Source organism: Athene noctua, chromosome 11 (genome assembly GCF_965140245.1).
Source record: "Athene noctua chromosome 11, bAthNoc1.hap1.1, whole genome shotgun sequence".
NCBI lineage: Eukaryota > Metazoa > Chordata > Aves > Strigiformes > Strigidae > Athene > Athene noctua.
In genome coordinates, this window is record NC_134047.1 from 17,186,654 (window position 1) to 17,202,746 (window position 16,093).

The following is a 16,093-nucleotide window of genomic DNA, read 5'->3' on the forward strand; positions in this document are numbered from 1 at the left end:
CAGCCCTGGATGCTTGCGGCATCTCTTCCTCTCGACACACGCATCAGTGCAGCAACAAAGTCCAACACAGGCGGTACAAAGGCTGTTCTTTGTTGAGGATATATTTAAAAATTGACTCAGCCACCCAATACTTGGAAAAAGGCTTTACCCTAAAGAAATTTAATCCACACTCAGAGGGGGAACAGCCTGCTGTCATTACAAATATTAAAATCAGTAGCTCCACAGCTCTGATCGCATCTACCGCTCTGCACATTTCGGGACATCCCCACCTACCTTGGGCTGTTTCTGAGCTGATCTACTGCCCGCTCTCGCTTGGGTTTGCTCCTTTGGACCCCACGGACCCCATCCCCTCTGCCAACTGGTGCGTGAACTAGTTTTCCTGCCTCGCAATTGCAGGCAGTGCTATCTGAGCATCGCCTCCAGCCCTCAGCAGCCACGCTGGCATCTCCGTGGAAAGGGAGATGGTAATGGAGAGCCCGGGTGTGCGCTGACCCTGTTGGCAGCCACCAGAAGATGCAACGCTACAGCAACGCGCCTTCACCCTCCTGCCAAGCAGAAGGAAAGTAAACAGCGAGGCTGGGATGTTTGCATGCATCTCTCCGGTGTGTCACTTTCTCAGTCATACCCTTTTTCTTCTACTTCAGTAAGTCCAGAAAAACAAGTCCTGCCTTGGATAAATGGCATCTTTTTTTTTTTAAAAGACCAAAGCAGTAAAATACATCTCTGACCCTTCAACAATAATGCTGTAAGCTCAAAGTCACCAGCCTGACAAAGTCCAGAGGAAAATGGTGGTGGGAAGGATATGCAAAAAATTGTAGCACAAAAGCAAGCAGTAACTTTCAGGACTTTCCTCCCATGATGGAGAAATTGTCTGCAATAGCAACTGTGGAACAACAGCTACGTGAAAACTCATCTGGATCAGCTACTGTAATGTAAATACATTCTGCAGCTTGTTCCAGAATAAATTCATCATACAGAAAAGTCCTCATTTATAAGCTAAAATTTACTTTTTCCAGCACAATCCATCTATAATTCCACTCCTGAGTAAAAGAGAAGCTGCAAGGCTAGAAGAAAAATAGAGGGGGGAAAGGCTTTTTTTGCTCTTAGCTCATGGAAGCTCTGCTCGATATAAGTAAAACCCTGCTTGTATCTATGGCTGTCATCTGAGGATTTCCACCAAAACGCTTTTCCAACTCTCAGAGTCACAGACTGCAGCTGCCTTGGGGAAACACGCCGGCTGCTCCGCCAGGCATCACACCGGGTGAGAGAAAACCTGCACTGCTGCTGCGCTGTCCTCCTTCCCAAAGCCTGACAGCGGGAAGGCGAGGAGGGGCTGGTGCTCGCAGGGCAGAGACCAGAGGAGCACCCGGCTTGTTTGGCAAGGGCGAAAAAAAAAATCAAAGCCAGGTGCATCCAGCACCCCAAAATCCCAGTAGCGGGATGGGAGGCGCGGAAAAGTTCGGGGAAGCCGGCTCGTGTTTCGCGCCCGAGCTGTTTTATCCGCACAAACTATTTCCACAGTTAGACAAACCCCAGCAAACCCCAAGCTGGGTGCAAAGCCCAAAGCTCGGCGCGCCCAAAGCCGAGGGTGGGGGCTGGAGCCAGGCCGAACCACGGCGCTCCCCCCGCCACCGATGCCGCCGTTTCGGGCGCGTCCCGTTTCCCCGGACTCCGCCGGCCCCGCGGAACCGGCGAGACGGAGCCAGGCCGGCGGCCGGGGAGAGCCCCCGCCACGGCACAGCCCCCCCCCGACGGCAGGGCACAGCCCGCCCGCAGCCCCCCCGGTTCGGAAGCCCCCGGGAACCCCCGGCTTCGGTGCGGCAGAGCGTTCAGACCCCCCGGCAGCCCCCAAACCCGGTTTGCGGCAACGAGCCGCGCTCCAACCTCTGGCGACGCTCAGGGGGGACACCCGTGGGTGCTGCCCGGCGGAGGGTGACACCCGTGAGAGCTGCCCCGTGAGGGGCGACACTCCAGGGGACCGGCTGGGGACACCCGCGGGGACCACCCGGAGACACCGGCGGGGCTGCCGGAGGATGGGGACGCCGGCGAGGCCGGGCCATGCTCAGCGGCGGGGACACGGCGGGGCCCGCCCGGTGCCGGGGCCCGCCCGGTGCGGTCGGTTACTCACGGCGGCGGACGGGCGGTCGCGCAGCCCCGGGACATGGCGGCGGCGGCGGGCGGTGCTGCGGGCCGCGGGGCGGCCGCTGCGGCTCTGACCCGGAGCCGGATCGCGGGCGGGGAAGGGAAGGGAAGGGGAAGTGACAGGCGGCGCCGCCGCCCCGCTCCGCCCCGCCGCTCGCTGCGGGACGCGGCCGGGCCGTGCGGGCGCAGCTCCCTCCGCCGGCCGCGGGCGGGAGGGGGGAGACGGACGGGAAAGGGGGAAGGGAGATGGGAATGGGAAGGAAAGAAGGGCTAGGGGATGGGAGAGAGTAAGTTAGGAAAGAAGGGGAAGAAGAAAGGAGAAAAAAGGGAAAGGGAAGGGGAAAGGGAAGGGGAAAGGGAAGGGGAAAGGGAAGGGGAAAGGGAAGGGGAAAGGGAAGGGGAAAGGGAAGGGGAAAGGGAAGGGGAAAGGGAAGGGGAAAGGGAAGGGGAAAGGGAAGGGGAAAGGGAAGGGGAAAGGGAAGGGGAAAGGGAAGGGGAAAGGGAAGGGGAAAGGGAAGGGGAAAGGGAAGGGGAAAGGGAAGGGGAAAGGGAAGGGGAAAGGGAAGGGGAAAGGGAAGGGGAAAGGGAAGGGGAAAGGGAAGGGGAAAGGAAAGGGAAGGGAAGGGGAAAGGGAAGGGAAGGGGAAAGGGAAGGGAAGGGGAAAGGGAAGGGAAGGGGAAAGGGAAGGAAAGGAAAGGAAAGGAAAGGAAAGGAAAGGAAAGGAAAGGAAAGGAAAGGAAAGGAAAGGAAAGGAAAGGAAAGGAAAGGAAAGGAAAGGGGAAAAAGGAAAGGAAAGGGGAAAAAGGAAAGGGGAAAAAGGAAAGGGGAAAAAGGAAAGGGGAAAAAGGAAAGGGGAAAAAGGAAAGGGGAAAAAGGAAAGGGGAAAAAGGAAAGGGGAAAAAGGAAAGGGGAAAAAGGAAAGGGGAAAAAGGAAAGGGGAAAAAGGAAAGGGGAAAAAGGAAAGGGGAAAAAGGAAAGGGGAAAAAGGAAAGGGGAAAAAGGAAAGGGGAAAAAGGAAAGGGGAAAAAGGAAAGGGGAAAAAGGAAAGGGGAAAAAGGAAAGGGGAAAGGGGAAAGAGGAAAGGGGAAAAAGGAAAGGGGAAAGGAGAAAAAGGAAAGGGGAAAGGAGAAAAAGGAAAGGGGAAAGGAGAAAAAGGAAAGGGGAAAGGAGAAAAAGGAAAGGGGAAAGGAGAAAAAGGAAAGGGGAAAGGAGAAAAAGGAAAGGGGAAAGGAGAAAAAGGAAAGGAGAAAGGAGAAAAAGGAAAGGGGAAAGGAGAAAAAGGAAAGGGGAAAGGAGAAAAAGGAAAGGGGAAAGGGGAAAGAAGGAAAGGGGAAAGGAGAAAAAGGAAAAAGGGGAAGGGAAAAGTAAAAATGAGAGGGAAAGGAAAATCCAGGCTATTTGAATGGTAATTACAGCAGGTTTGCACCACTGAAGCGAGAAATCCTGCAGAAGGGCCTGTAGCTGAGGCACACTTCGGTTGAGGCAGTGCGTTCTCAGAGACAGCACGTCCTGGCCACGGCGAGCACGGTGCCTCTGCTGCGTGTGCCCATCTGTTCGGGGAACACTGCTGCGGGGAGCATGACATCCCCCGGCACCTCAGCACAACAGCGGGCTGCAGCGTGGAGAGGAACCCAGCCCTGTGCTGACATCCAGGGTGAAACCCGGGTGTAGGCCCTGACCCCATGCAGGGCCACGGGGGTGTCAGAGATAGCCCCTCCCTGCTCCGGGACACGGGGTCACTCTGAATTCAGACACACCCATTCCCCAGGGCTTGTGCTGTCGAGGCTGGGCAGGAGCTCTCGCTTTTGATGTCTCCCAGCTAGGAAAGGTAACGTCACTTTGGAGCAAAGCCAAAGCAGAGCACGCTTTGGGATCACAGGGATGGAGAACCAAGGGGATGATGATTTTTCATCTGCTCTCCCACGCCCTCAGTCCAGGTACGAACAGTTTGGTGAAAATTGCAACCACCTCCAACTACAGAAATAGCTTCAGTTCTGCCCACAATAGCAACGACACACTGCATGCTCTATGATCGTTCTGGACAGTCAGGTTGAATCCAGCTATTGATTTATCTTGCAGATCTTAGCCCACAAAATTCAGCTCCTTGCCAGAATTTTTGTAGTCGTATTAACAATAAAATGCTGCTGCTGAATGAAGGTCTTGTGCTTCTTCAGCAGTAAATGATGCTTCAGCTGCTGTTGTTATATGCACAATGGTGTCAAGAACAAAAGCAAAGACTAATAGTTCCCACTTGTGCCTTCAAGAACAAGCTAGGCCAGGAGCTTTCTACCTGATTTTTCTCTTTCCTCATGATCTTTTCCCTGTATACACTACACTAGACTCCACCTGGCTGTCAGGACAGAACCTCTTGCTTCCACTTTCCACCTCAACCTGCTTGCATCTAGCTGTCACTGCCTTAGCAGTACTCACTCACTGGACACGATCTTGGGTCATATACACAACTCAGAGGTTGAAGCCACAGTGTAAATGAAGCATAATCAGGTTATCTACACTGTTCCTCAGTCCAAGCCACCAAAGAATCCTCTCAGGACACTTAAGCTCCAAAGAGGTGCCCGTGTTCTCTGCCTAGTCCTCTCTCTCAGCAGAGCTGGGCTGACAGACATTCTTATGACTTGGATCAAATTCTAGCACTGAAAAGCAACTGGAAAATTTTAGACATGGTCTCATTGTTTTACCTTATTACAGCACTTGTCTAATTAGAACAAGGTGTTGATTCCCCTGCTTGCCTTCTTTTTTAGGACTAACACATTTGAAGCAGCAAATGTTTGCAGGCTTCAGTCCTGGGCTGAAGCTAAGGAAGAGTTTGGTTATTTATACCCTGCAATGAGATGAACTCTTCCAGCTCACCCCACCAGCCTGTAGAGCTGCTGCAACTTAACCGAGCCACCTCAAAGCAGGAAGGTCACAGAGTGTCCTTCTCCCTCCCTTAAACTGTATCCAAATGTTTCACCATTCCTGTAAAACAGAAGAAGATGTTGTTTGCCTCGCTGTGTCTTTCTTCCACTTCCTCAGCTTGAGTTACCAGGACAACAAAGAAGGGTAGGAGGGAAGTGCATATGTGTAGCTCTGCAGGAGTAACCTCTTTGCATGCCCTCCCACTGGAAGAGATTGGCAAGCAGTATCTGTTCAGTGGAAGATGGGATTTGGGTTTCAACCGAAAGCAGTTGGGAAACCCCACCCTCCACACTGCTCACCTTCCCTGCATGCTAGCAATGCCCAGTGAAGTGATGTATCCATCTCCAAAGGGCAGCTGTATGAGAGGAACAAATTTAAGGCGTAGTGTGAAGGCAGGCACTGCTTTGGCAAAGTACAATGAAGCCATGGGATGCTAGGACAGGATGATAATGTCCTGTATGAAGTTCTTCATGCTTGAGATTCCCCAGGATGAGCCCCTTTTGCACAAATCAGTATCCAGAGTAGAAGTTGCGAGCTCTGAACTTCCTCAGAACATCCTCTTTTGCTCACATCTGCAACAGGAACAGAATCTCTGACCTTAACACATACTTGTCAGTCTCAAGACAGGAGAAGTGGCTCAGATCCGGCCTCAGGCTACTTCTTCATATCTAAGGAACAAGAGTTCTCCGTGACATTTGGAAAAGGGCAGAATTTGACAGAAACATTAGGGTTTTATTGTCAAATTCAAGGTCTGGGTAAGCAGCAGGATGGTTGTCAGAGAATTCAAACCTATTAAGCCAAGAGCTTTCCTGATACTCTTTTCTCAGGCTAGGTTACTGGAGCAGAACAGATTTTCTACCCTATGCTCATCTTTGGACATAATATCCAATCACTGCAACTTCAGTGCTGATGGGTCTTGGAGCTGGAAGGTTCCCTGCCTGTCCTGATGCTCCAAACATGCTTTCAGAGTAAATGTGCTGCAGAGAAACCCCCTCTGAAAGGCAGTGGCCCTTCCCTAGACAAACTAAGCATCAAGCATGAGGGAGGACCACCTATAGGTATGCTGCTTAGAGCATCTTTGCCAAGAGGGTCCAAACAGTGCAGCTTTCAGAAGGAGCAGATGGTAGAGGGTTTTCATGTCTCCTCTGGCTTTGCCTTCAGAGCACTCATAAAAGCTGGCAACACAGAAGAAGAGCCAGAGGGAAACATAAGCACTCTTGACTTGTGCCATGTCTTGTCCACCATCTCGGCTGTGCTACCTTGAGCATTCCTCTGCCTGAGGGTAAGAGAAGAGGCAGGAAGAAGCAAAATTCTTGTCTTCACTTGGCGTTCTAATATGACTTAATATTTTGGAAAAAAATAAGAATAAATAATTTTCATTTTATGTAAAATTTAAACTCAAGAGATCTGGGCTTTTATCCAGCTTTTTGAGGTCTCCTTTCATAGCAACTAAAACCGGGGCAACCACATGAGCACTAGAGAAGATGCTGAATGGTCAGAATATTTCAGAGATTGAGTTAGAAGAAAAAAAAAAAGTCAGAAACCTTTTCTTAAATTAAAGCCGAGGAAGAAAAGGCACAGGGAGGATCAGAGCAACACCCCGAGCTGGACACACAATGTTGCTAGCTGACAGTATCTGAAAATTGTGGAGTGTGACTGCAATATTGCAGAACTGGCTTTCAAAACTATGAGATGTTAAAGCATAACAAAGTTGAGAACTGTTCCCTTGTCCTATCTTTTAGCTATTTAAGGCTCCTATTTTTTAACATTTTCCACCACAACCATTATAATTAGTTTTCAAACAGAAAAATAAACTCTCTGAAAAACAGAGGAAATCACATGGTCAGTACCAGAAGACTGGCGACAACAGATTTCTGATGTGATAGGCCTTCAGTGATTCTATATATATCTGCTCTTAAAACTGGGCTGCTGCAGCAGGCTCTGAGAAATGCATTACTGGGAAACAACAGGCTAGTGAAACAGTTCTGGAATGAGCAAATTTTCACGCTGGTTAGCTAAAAAGCTCTGAAGAGAAGAAGAAAGGCTCTTTGCTTGTTTTGACCTTCAAAGGAAAAGTGCAGGAACTGAGCTACCATGGGTTGGATTCTTCTCACTGTTGTACATGAATATTCTGTGTAATGTCCAAGGATGCTGTCCCTGCTTCTGGCAGAATTTGTGTTCAGAATATATTTTTTCCACAATGTTGAGCATATTTCAAACAAGACAGTGACAGCCCTTAGTTATAGGTTTATTTTTCATTGTAGGAATTTAAGTGTGATACAAAAGTCTTTACATTTTAAATCCATATGCACTTAGTAAAAAATATGATTAGCTGAACTCTTAAGTGATTCATTTAGACTCTGGTGTTGCAAATATGAGCTATGTTTAAGCATAAGAATCAGCATATAGATAGGATTGGGAATAGCCACTGAAAAGGTGTCTTCATTAGGATTATTTTTATGTGCAAGGAACAATTTAATATTATGTGTTTGGCAGAATCTCATGCAACAGTTAAAAGAGGATGAAAAATACTGCAGTATTAATAATATTTCACCTTCATATGAAAGCAAGGCTAAAACCTGTGATCCCTTCTAATAATGAAAACAGATGTAAACAGGTCCATGCTGCTCAACTCTGTTTAGACAGACCTCCTGGTTTTGCTGCACATATTTTTACCTGACCATTTAGGTTTGTCTTAAAGGACGAGAAGGAATCTGTTAAGCTCACTGTCAATACACTCTGTTTCCAAATTCTCCAGACAGAATATTAAATTACCCATGCTCTACTTTATGTTATTAATGCAAAAGATAAGGAATGACTACCAATTTCATCCCTCTGGTATCTGGCTTCCTTTCAGAAGGCTGATTAAACAAGCATTTATGATAATAAAAGGAAGGATCCAAGTTGACTTACCTCCACTTTAAGGAGTGCACAGCCTTTCAAGAACTCTTGAATATTACTGATGCAATCAGCTTCATTTTTAGGCTCCAGGCAATACTAAAGAAAGAAAATCCACTGAGATCATTGCATTACCTTCCGTATAGCCTCTATTCAGGAGGCCTGCATGAATATTGACATGTGCGTTTTATACTGAATTAGGGAAGCTTCTTAAGGGGGCGGATGGGGGTGGCAGGCAAGCTGTCGAAGCAGGAAGAAAGAGCCACTGGAGGAAGTGATGCATACATCGAAATGGTCGGCATCTTGTTTTGAATGTCAACATATGACAGTGCCCTAAGTGACAGTGGGAAATTGATGACCTTTGGGAACACACTGCCCCCAACCTTCACATACAAGCAAAAGATAAGGAGCTAGCAAACCTGATTTTTGCATAATAAAGGCTCCTGTTTCACAGGGTGGAGAACCTGTTTTAGTTTTTTTATTTAAACAGCTTCTCTTCTGTGTTGCCATTTCCTATCTCTCATAGGACTTGTTCCCTTTTTTTCTCCTGCAGTTACCACACTTCTGGACTGTCTGAATATATGCCTTGTAAAACTGTAATAGGAGGTACTCACATGGCTTAAAAGGCTTCGGTACCAATGGATTTCCTGGCCTTGGGACAGTTCAAAGTGGCATGGATGCAAGGTTTGTCATTTATTCCTAATCTAATCTGCTTCTCTAGTGTATTTCCTGACTAATGAAGTATTTTACAGTAAGAGTTCTGAAAGAGTGAATATATTTACAGTTGTAATTAATGATATTTACGTAAATACAAACTGCATATCCTTCTATTCAAGACCAAGATATTTTGATCTCTAGTAGGCCCAGTATTTCCTGCTGCTGAATGAACGTGCGTAACTCGGCCAACTGCAACCTTTCATTTTTTTTCTGGATGTAGATGCAAAAATCGAAGAACTAAAGATACGATCATACTTTGCCCTCAGTTAGATACAACTAGTAACTGAAACGTAAAACATTTCTCTCTCTGATGCTCCTTGCTCAATCTACCTACCAAAGAAAACTGTACCTCAGAATGACCAGGGCAGAATGATACTGAGCAGTGCTGCTTCAGTCTAGCAAAGTACATCTTAAAGAGTTACCTTTTCTGCAGATCCCGGAAGAAGTCGATTAATGAGTTTACAAAGCACAGTTCCATCTTTCAGAGAAGTTTTCAGGAACTCCTCCGGATCATCTACTATTTTCTTAGGGGAATTTAAAACTCCTAATGAAATAAGCCATGTTACAATTTGTTCTTCTGGATTCATCGCGGAGAGCTCTGCTGCCAGCGCAGTTCTCCTGTGCAGCAGCCTGCTGGAACCCACATCCGTGATTACATCTTCCTGCCTCTGCTGCTGCTTGCAGAGCTCAAGTGTGAAACTACTTTTTTTTTTTTTTTTTTTTTTTGCTCAGCACAGAAACTCACCAGATCTTCAGAACCAGAAGTACCGTTACTCTAAGGTAAGCAACTTTTTTTTTTTTAGTACAATACTTTCTTGCACTCTTTTACTTTACGGAGACAGTGAAAGCAGATGTTTAATTTTCAACATTATTGAAAATAGAAGTTATTTTATGCGGATACATTCTCCACCAAAACGATCTTACCTAGAGACTTCCTCCTTGTGGTAGCTGGCATCCTATCATCTGGCAAACTTGGTCTTAACTTGTGGCAATTGCCCAAAGAAGTAAATGTAAATTCGCAATGAGAATGTTGCGTGGAACAGCACTGGAGATATACTCCCCCCACCTGGAGTACTGCCTTACCTCTGGGGCCCCCAACATTAGGACATGGACCTGCTCAAGGGGGTCTGGAGGAGGCCATGAAGATGATGAGGGGGCTGGAGCACCTCCCTGTGAGGACAGGCTGCTTCAGCCTGGAGAAGCCTCCAGGGAGATCTTATAGTGGCCTTCCAGTACTTACAGGGGCTACAGGAAAGCTGGGGAGGGACTCTTGATCAGGGGGTGTAGGGATAGGATGAGGGGTAACGGTTTTAAACTGAAGGATAAATTTAGATTAGATCTAAGGAAGAAATTCTTCCCTGTGAGGGGGGTGAGGCCCTGGCACAGGTTGCCCAGAGCAGCTGTGCCTGCCTCCTCCCTGGAAGGGTTGAAGGCCAGGTTGGACGGGGCTTGGAGCGACCTGGGCTAGTGGAAGGTGTCCCTGCCCATGGCAGGGGGGTGGAACTAGGTGATCTTTAAGGTTCCTTCCAACCCAAACCATTCTGTGATTTGCAGCATTAAAACTGAACTTCATCCTAAAGATTGGGGAAACGTCACGTTATATAAACATTTTTTAACTTTACATGGCAAACCTTGTGATTGAAATTGCCTATATAGTAGTTCTCTATTTTCAAGATCTGATTTTTGAAAATTCTGATCATACACTTTATACAGAAAAAAAATATATTTTTTTCAATTATTTTATACAAGGAGTGCACATGTCATCTGAAATAACTTTTGGAAGCTCATAGTTTCTCAAAATAAACATTTGGGTAACTTCAAAAAGTTAATAAATTTAAGTCCTCCAAACCTGATAAAGGTACTTCCCAACTATTTTACTTGTCCTATTAAAACGTTATTTTCCACCAACTCTTCAGGATCTATTGTATGGAGTAGTACCCATTTGTCACCCTGCCCTGGGACAGTATTAACCATCACTACTGATCGCATTGACTAAGCTAAGTCCAGTCATCTTGCCATTTTCTTCTCCTTTTTAACTGTCCTTTCACCAGAACAGATGGAAAATGAAGCAATTCTCTGTTTATAATGCCAAAGAAGTTGGAACACCGTGGACTGAAGCAACAGGAACAAATTATCTTAGAGACCAGAATTTCTTGGTGACAACATTCTGAGCCAATTCCTACCGCTGTTCCTTGAAGCAACTGTTGTAAAGACATCAGTGCTCCCAAACTGCTCAGGCTGGTAATTGAAAGGTAGGGAGAAACAGAGGAGCAAAAGGATAAATGACAGACAGTAGGCATGGGTTTGTATCTACTTTCCAGGCCTTATGAGTGGTACTGGGACCTACGTAAGGATCATTTTTAACAGCCACAAGAAATTAGAATTACCTTTTTAGGGTTACAGACTTGACCTTTACGAGGACATGGGGATGAGTTCTCGTTCTCTGTTGTGTGGAAATACTAGTAACGCATAGCTGCAGCCAGTGGGAATGATAAAGCTGGCTGAAGCTAAATCACAAAACTCATTGCCATCTGGTGAAGTACATCTACAACTATCCATATGTGTGCAAAGCACTTCAGATTTATGACTAATTAAAAGAACTTTAGGGTTTTCTTTTTTCCAACTCTCATGAGCAGTACTATTTTGTAAAGTGAGTACTTGCAGTCTCCACTTTCATAGCTTGCTTTTTCCAAATCTGTAGTAGGCAAGACAACTGCTAATGCTCCTTAGATGGGGACAATCATTTGTATATGGAAAACATCCACTTCAGTCACCTCATCAGAATATACCAGTTTCTGATGTAAAGAGCAAGAGAAATATTTCAACACAGGTAAAGTTACACACCCACTTCATCAAACTCGGTGTTACAAACCTGAACATAGAATTCTGAGCATTTCACACACTCCCTCCTCTAAAGCAAACCTGGTTTTGTGTAGATAGGCAGGTTTAGTTTCATTACTACTTCATATGAAGCTATTGCAGCCAAGCAGATGTTAATGGTTCTAACTAGTTAAATAAAAATAATTCCCACATCTTCAACACTTACCAGCTCCTTAGAAGACCTGGAGACAAATGCATATTCAAAAATGCACCCAAATTTAAGGCATTCCTGATTAGGCACCTGAATGCCAACCTTACATTTTTCAGAAAAGACCCATCTAAAAATGTTCCAGCTTGTTCACCTGCCCCTGCACTAAAAATTTTAGTTCTGTGGCAACACCAGGGTATGCAGGTAGAGCTACCAAGCAAGGAACAGTTTTTGGTCTGGTCTTTGGAAAAGGGACATATCAAATTAATTGCCATGTCATCTCTTGCAGAGTAAACCTCCACCCCCAGGTTACAAATACACTTTTATTTGTAGCTTAGTTTACACCAATGATAGCTATATAGCACAGTATTATTTAAAAAAACAACAAAAAAGGGAGGTTGGGGGTGATCTATGCCCAATTATCAAAGGAGTCTGATACATCAGTACCAGTATGGTACAGGAGCAAGTTAGGAACAGCATTCAGATGTTCAGAAAACATTCTAGAGTGCTTCTCAAAGTTACTTTTAAGTAACTTGCTTTTTTTCAGCAGAGAGGGAAAACACCCAGTACAAATAACAATGCTGGAGTATTTTTCAGCTGCAGAATCTACTGATACCTGACGCTGAACTAGTTACTTCCAGTGATGTAGTTTACACTGGAAGTAGATTCTCATTATTTAGCATTTTTGGCAGGTATCAATATTTTTTTGTATGATAGCTCATATGTTGGCATTAGTTTTAGTTAGGACAATCTCACTCAGCCTGAACAGCAGTGCCCAGACTATAAGCTACTGTTGAAAACGGAGTCTCTTAATATTACAGTATATTATTCTTTCTTGCAGAAGATATACTCTCCAAGATCATTTTGTAACAATAAACCTCCACAGGATGTAACACTAGTAATCTTTCCCATCATGCAAGTGTCATTGAGTAACAGGTATTTTAATTTAAAAAAAAGAAAAACAAACCCAAACCCGTAATGCTTTTATTTAACAGTAAATTTATTAGAACTGGGAAATACTGCAATTCTACCCATCTGCTACACACAGGCAAATTTAATTCTACAATCTGCACTCCATAACTGAAGTTTAAAGTGATATTCTTACCCCAAAACTCAAAGTTAATTTTAAGTTCCTAGACAAGGTATGCATGCTGCTTCTTTAACTACTTGTTATAAACTGAGTTTAAATGAGATCAGTTTATGTCTACCAGAGAAGTCAGTGTAAACTTTATTAGTCGTGACCGTTTAAACACTTCAGTCAATCTGAGGTTAGTTTTCTACATGAAATACTGGTGCCTGAGGATTCCTGTCATATACACTGGCACATCAACATATGTCTAAGATAAAAATGCATCAAAACCAAGGTGAAGTTTTGAAAGAAGCATCTTGCTGCAAGAGATGCACTGCTGTCCGGAATTTTGCAAAAATCTAGTACACACAAGAACACCAATTATTCTGGGGATTTATCACCAATATAGTCTCAGACATCAACACCTTCTTCCTCTCAGCCAGAAGGCCTGGACTATTACAAAACCATTAACATAAGAACGTACTAAAACTTTTCATGGTTTCTCAGTGAAGAAGAATTTGTAACAATTTAGTCCTCTCTATTTTAGAGGACTAAACCTCACTCCTATATAATGTGTTCTTTTTCTCAGCATAAACAGAGAGCACCCTATGTAAAGGGCAACCCCCAAGTACTATTCTGCTGCAAAATCTACTGATGCAAGTACACTGACTAAAAAAGGAGCTCACTCTTGACTCTTGGAAGATGCTAGCTACGGCAACTGACTATCCAACAGACTAGTAGTGCTACTTTCAAAGGCAACTCCTGAATACTACAACTCTCTTAAAGTGGGTAACCCCACACTCAAAAGCCAAGCTTTATCAGTTGCATTTTGTTATCCTTCGATTTTCCAACGCATATCCACTGCTGTACTGCCTTCTTCTAGTCACCATAACTGAAAAAAGGAAACGCAAGTTAGTACAGTCTCAGAAAACAAGAGACAAAAAAAGCTATATCACCTTTGAGTTGGCCATGTTTACATGCACAATGCATACATTTGGATTGCATTCAATCTGTCCCAACAGCATGAAAATACATCAATAGCTAACCACAATAATCAAAACAATCCAAGGACTACCTGTATTAATGCACACTTCTTGTACAACACCGTCTTCAGAGCAAGTACTAAGTAAAGCCTCTGTAATTCCTGTGCAGTATCCCCCTCCAAACTTTGCCTATCCCAAAATCCCACTAGCTCCTGACCATCCCAAGCATGATACTCAGGAGTCCTGTAAGAAACTGGTACACACTGGTATCAATCTTTATATAATCATATGCTATAAATTATACAAAACTTGGGAGGTGAACAGCTTGCTTAATTAGTAGAATTACATCCATACTTTTTACAGAGTTAGTATTACCTTTCCTGCCATGAGTTAAGTTCCATTCACTGCTCTCTAAATTAACACTGGCACCATGCCTGTTAAGAATTTGGAAATGTTTATAAGCTGCAGAGTAGGCTGAGAAAGCGTGCTTTTACCTTTAGTAGCTTTATTAATTACAACACGGCCCACTACCACCAGTAAGTGACAAAACAGATCCAGTAAACTGAGAAAAAAGCATTTAATTTTTCCAAAAGAAGCAGCTTTTTCACTTGCCAGAAGTAATTAGCCTTCAGCTTCCCAGCTAATACAGTGAATTGAAGCACACACACATAAAAAAATTTGAAAACATTCTGACACAATCTATACAATGATTTGGCAAAACCTTTTAATGTTGCCTAGGATGCTTCATATTAAAGACTGTATTCCACCTCTACTATTAGAGGATTCATGATCTGGACAGCATCAAATTATAAATGACACTATGGTGCCATGCTACTGACATCGATTTTTTAATTAAAAAAGGTTAGGGTTTTTTTATCTTTAAAGAGACACCTATAGTTTAAACAGTGTCCTTTCCAGCAGGATTTATGATTTAAGTATTTCAACAGTCACGCTTAAGAGGAACACAAAGGTAAGGAAAGGAACACTTCCTGTTGGTTGAAATCTTATCATGTGACAGAAAAATAAGAAGTTGGTCAGGTAGCAGTTTTCTTTAACTATAAGCTTCCTTTTACTCAGAACAGAAAATACTCATGATGTTTCTGTGTTTGATCTGAAATACAATCCAGTACCCCAAAATAAAAGCATATTTTTTCTTCTTTATCAAGGTAGCAGCAGCAACTTATCAGAAGTATTTAGAAAGCATTACTGGCATATTCCGGGCAAAGGTACTGCACAGCTATTTAGTGGCTGTTGCTGAGACTCTTGAAAAGACTAAACTGTAATCCAACCAAAACTACAAACATCACGCAGTATACAACAGAACCTACACTTCACACAAGATGGAAACTCCCTGAAATCAGTGACTGTGTCAGATGAACAACACGGTACCAATTACAGCTTTTTGTTTTCACCTTTTCAAAGCTAGTTCTCAAAAGCAGCGTTTTAAACTAACAATAAAACATGTTCTTATGTTTACAAAGTACTTTTAAAACTATTTTAAAAATTACATTAAAAGTACAAATGCTTCTTACATAATTACTTTCCTTCAAAAAGGGATGTCCTTACCCTTCACTCTATACTGAATTTTAACAGATTTTGCACACGTTAAAAATTATTTTCCTTTTTTAACAAAAATAACTATTAAGTTTTCTGAAAAGCTGTATTAGCATGACAGCCACTACCACTTTCTTTTTTGTCCTGGTGAATTATCAGCCACTCTTCCACAGAAAGTCCGAAGACAGTTATTCCTACACCTACTTGAAAAACAATTTTAATAGCATAGGCTTCAAAGTCATGAAACACAGCTGACCTATAGTTTTAAACAATTCTGAAGATGCCCAGAAGTCTACAATTTAATTCAAGGACCTCAGCAGAGACTGATTCCTAATTAAAGATTATACTCAGTATAAATATTAAATTGCACATTCTGCACATTTAACAAGACTGATTAAATGTCTGTACTAACATTTATTATTCCAATTCAGATTTTTATGGTCCGGTCTTATAAAGATTCTTAGACCAAGTACTCTGTAGCAGGATTTAAAGTGCATTTGTAATCATATTTTTTTATGGGCAGCCATACCCAAACTGGACCGATTTCTGCAGATGAGAAGTCTCTTACTGTCATTCCTAACTTGGTAGGCTTAAAAAGCCTACTTAAACCTCCTCCCTCAGAATTCAAACAAGAAGTTGAAAATATTGTTTAGCCATGAAGAATATCCATCCAAATCTATAAACACAGAACCACCAGAATCTTCCTTAGAGCTATTATACCAACACAGTATTTACCTTATGTATTGGTACAGGCACCACTCATCTCTGTCATCAACATAGATGAAC

At 43.8% G+C, this 16,093-nt stretch overlaps 1 protein-coding gene across 6 annotated transcripts in view; it reads right to left on the reverse strand.

Moving 5' to 3' along the window:
• ARHGEF6 (Rac/Cdc42 guanine nucleotide exchange factor 6) overlaps positions 1 to 10,678 on the reverse strand; it is a 43,062-nt gene extending 32,384 nt beyond the window's left edge. For 2 of the 6 annotated variants that reach the window (XM_074914897.1, XM_074914898.1), the window contains exons 1-2: positions 9,096 to 10,677; positions 7,972 to 8,055 (exon numbers count right to left, since the gene is read on the reverse strand). In XM_074914897.1, coding sequence (XP_074770998.1) covers positions 7,972 to 8,055; positions 9,096 to 9,260 — 249 coding nt within the window. In that variant the 5' untranslated portion in view covers positions 9,261 to 10,677. Of the gene's footprint in view, positions 1 to 2,128; positions 2,229 to 7,971; positions 8,056 to 9,095 lie in introns of those variants that run through there. The other 4 variants (XM_074914894.1, XM_074914896.1, XM_074914895.1 and 1 more) reach the window with 4 other exon arrangements.
• Between the last annotated feature and the right edge of the window lie 5,415 nt (positions 10,679 to 16,093).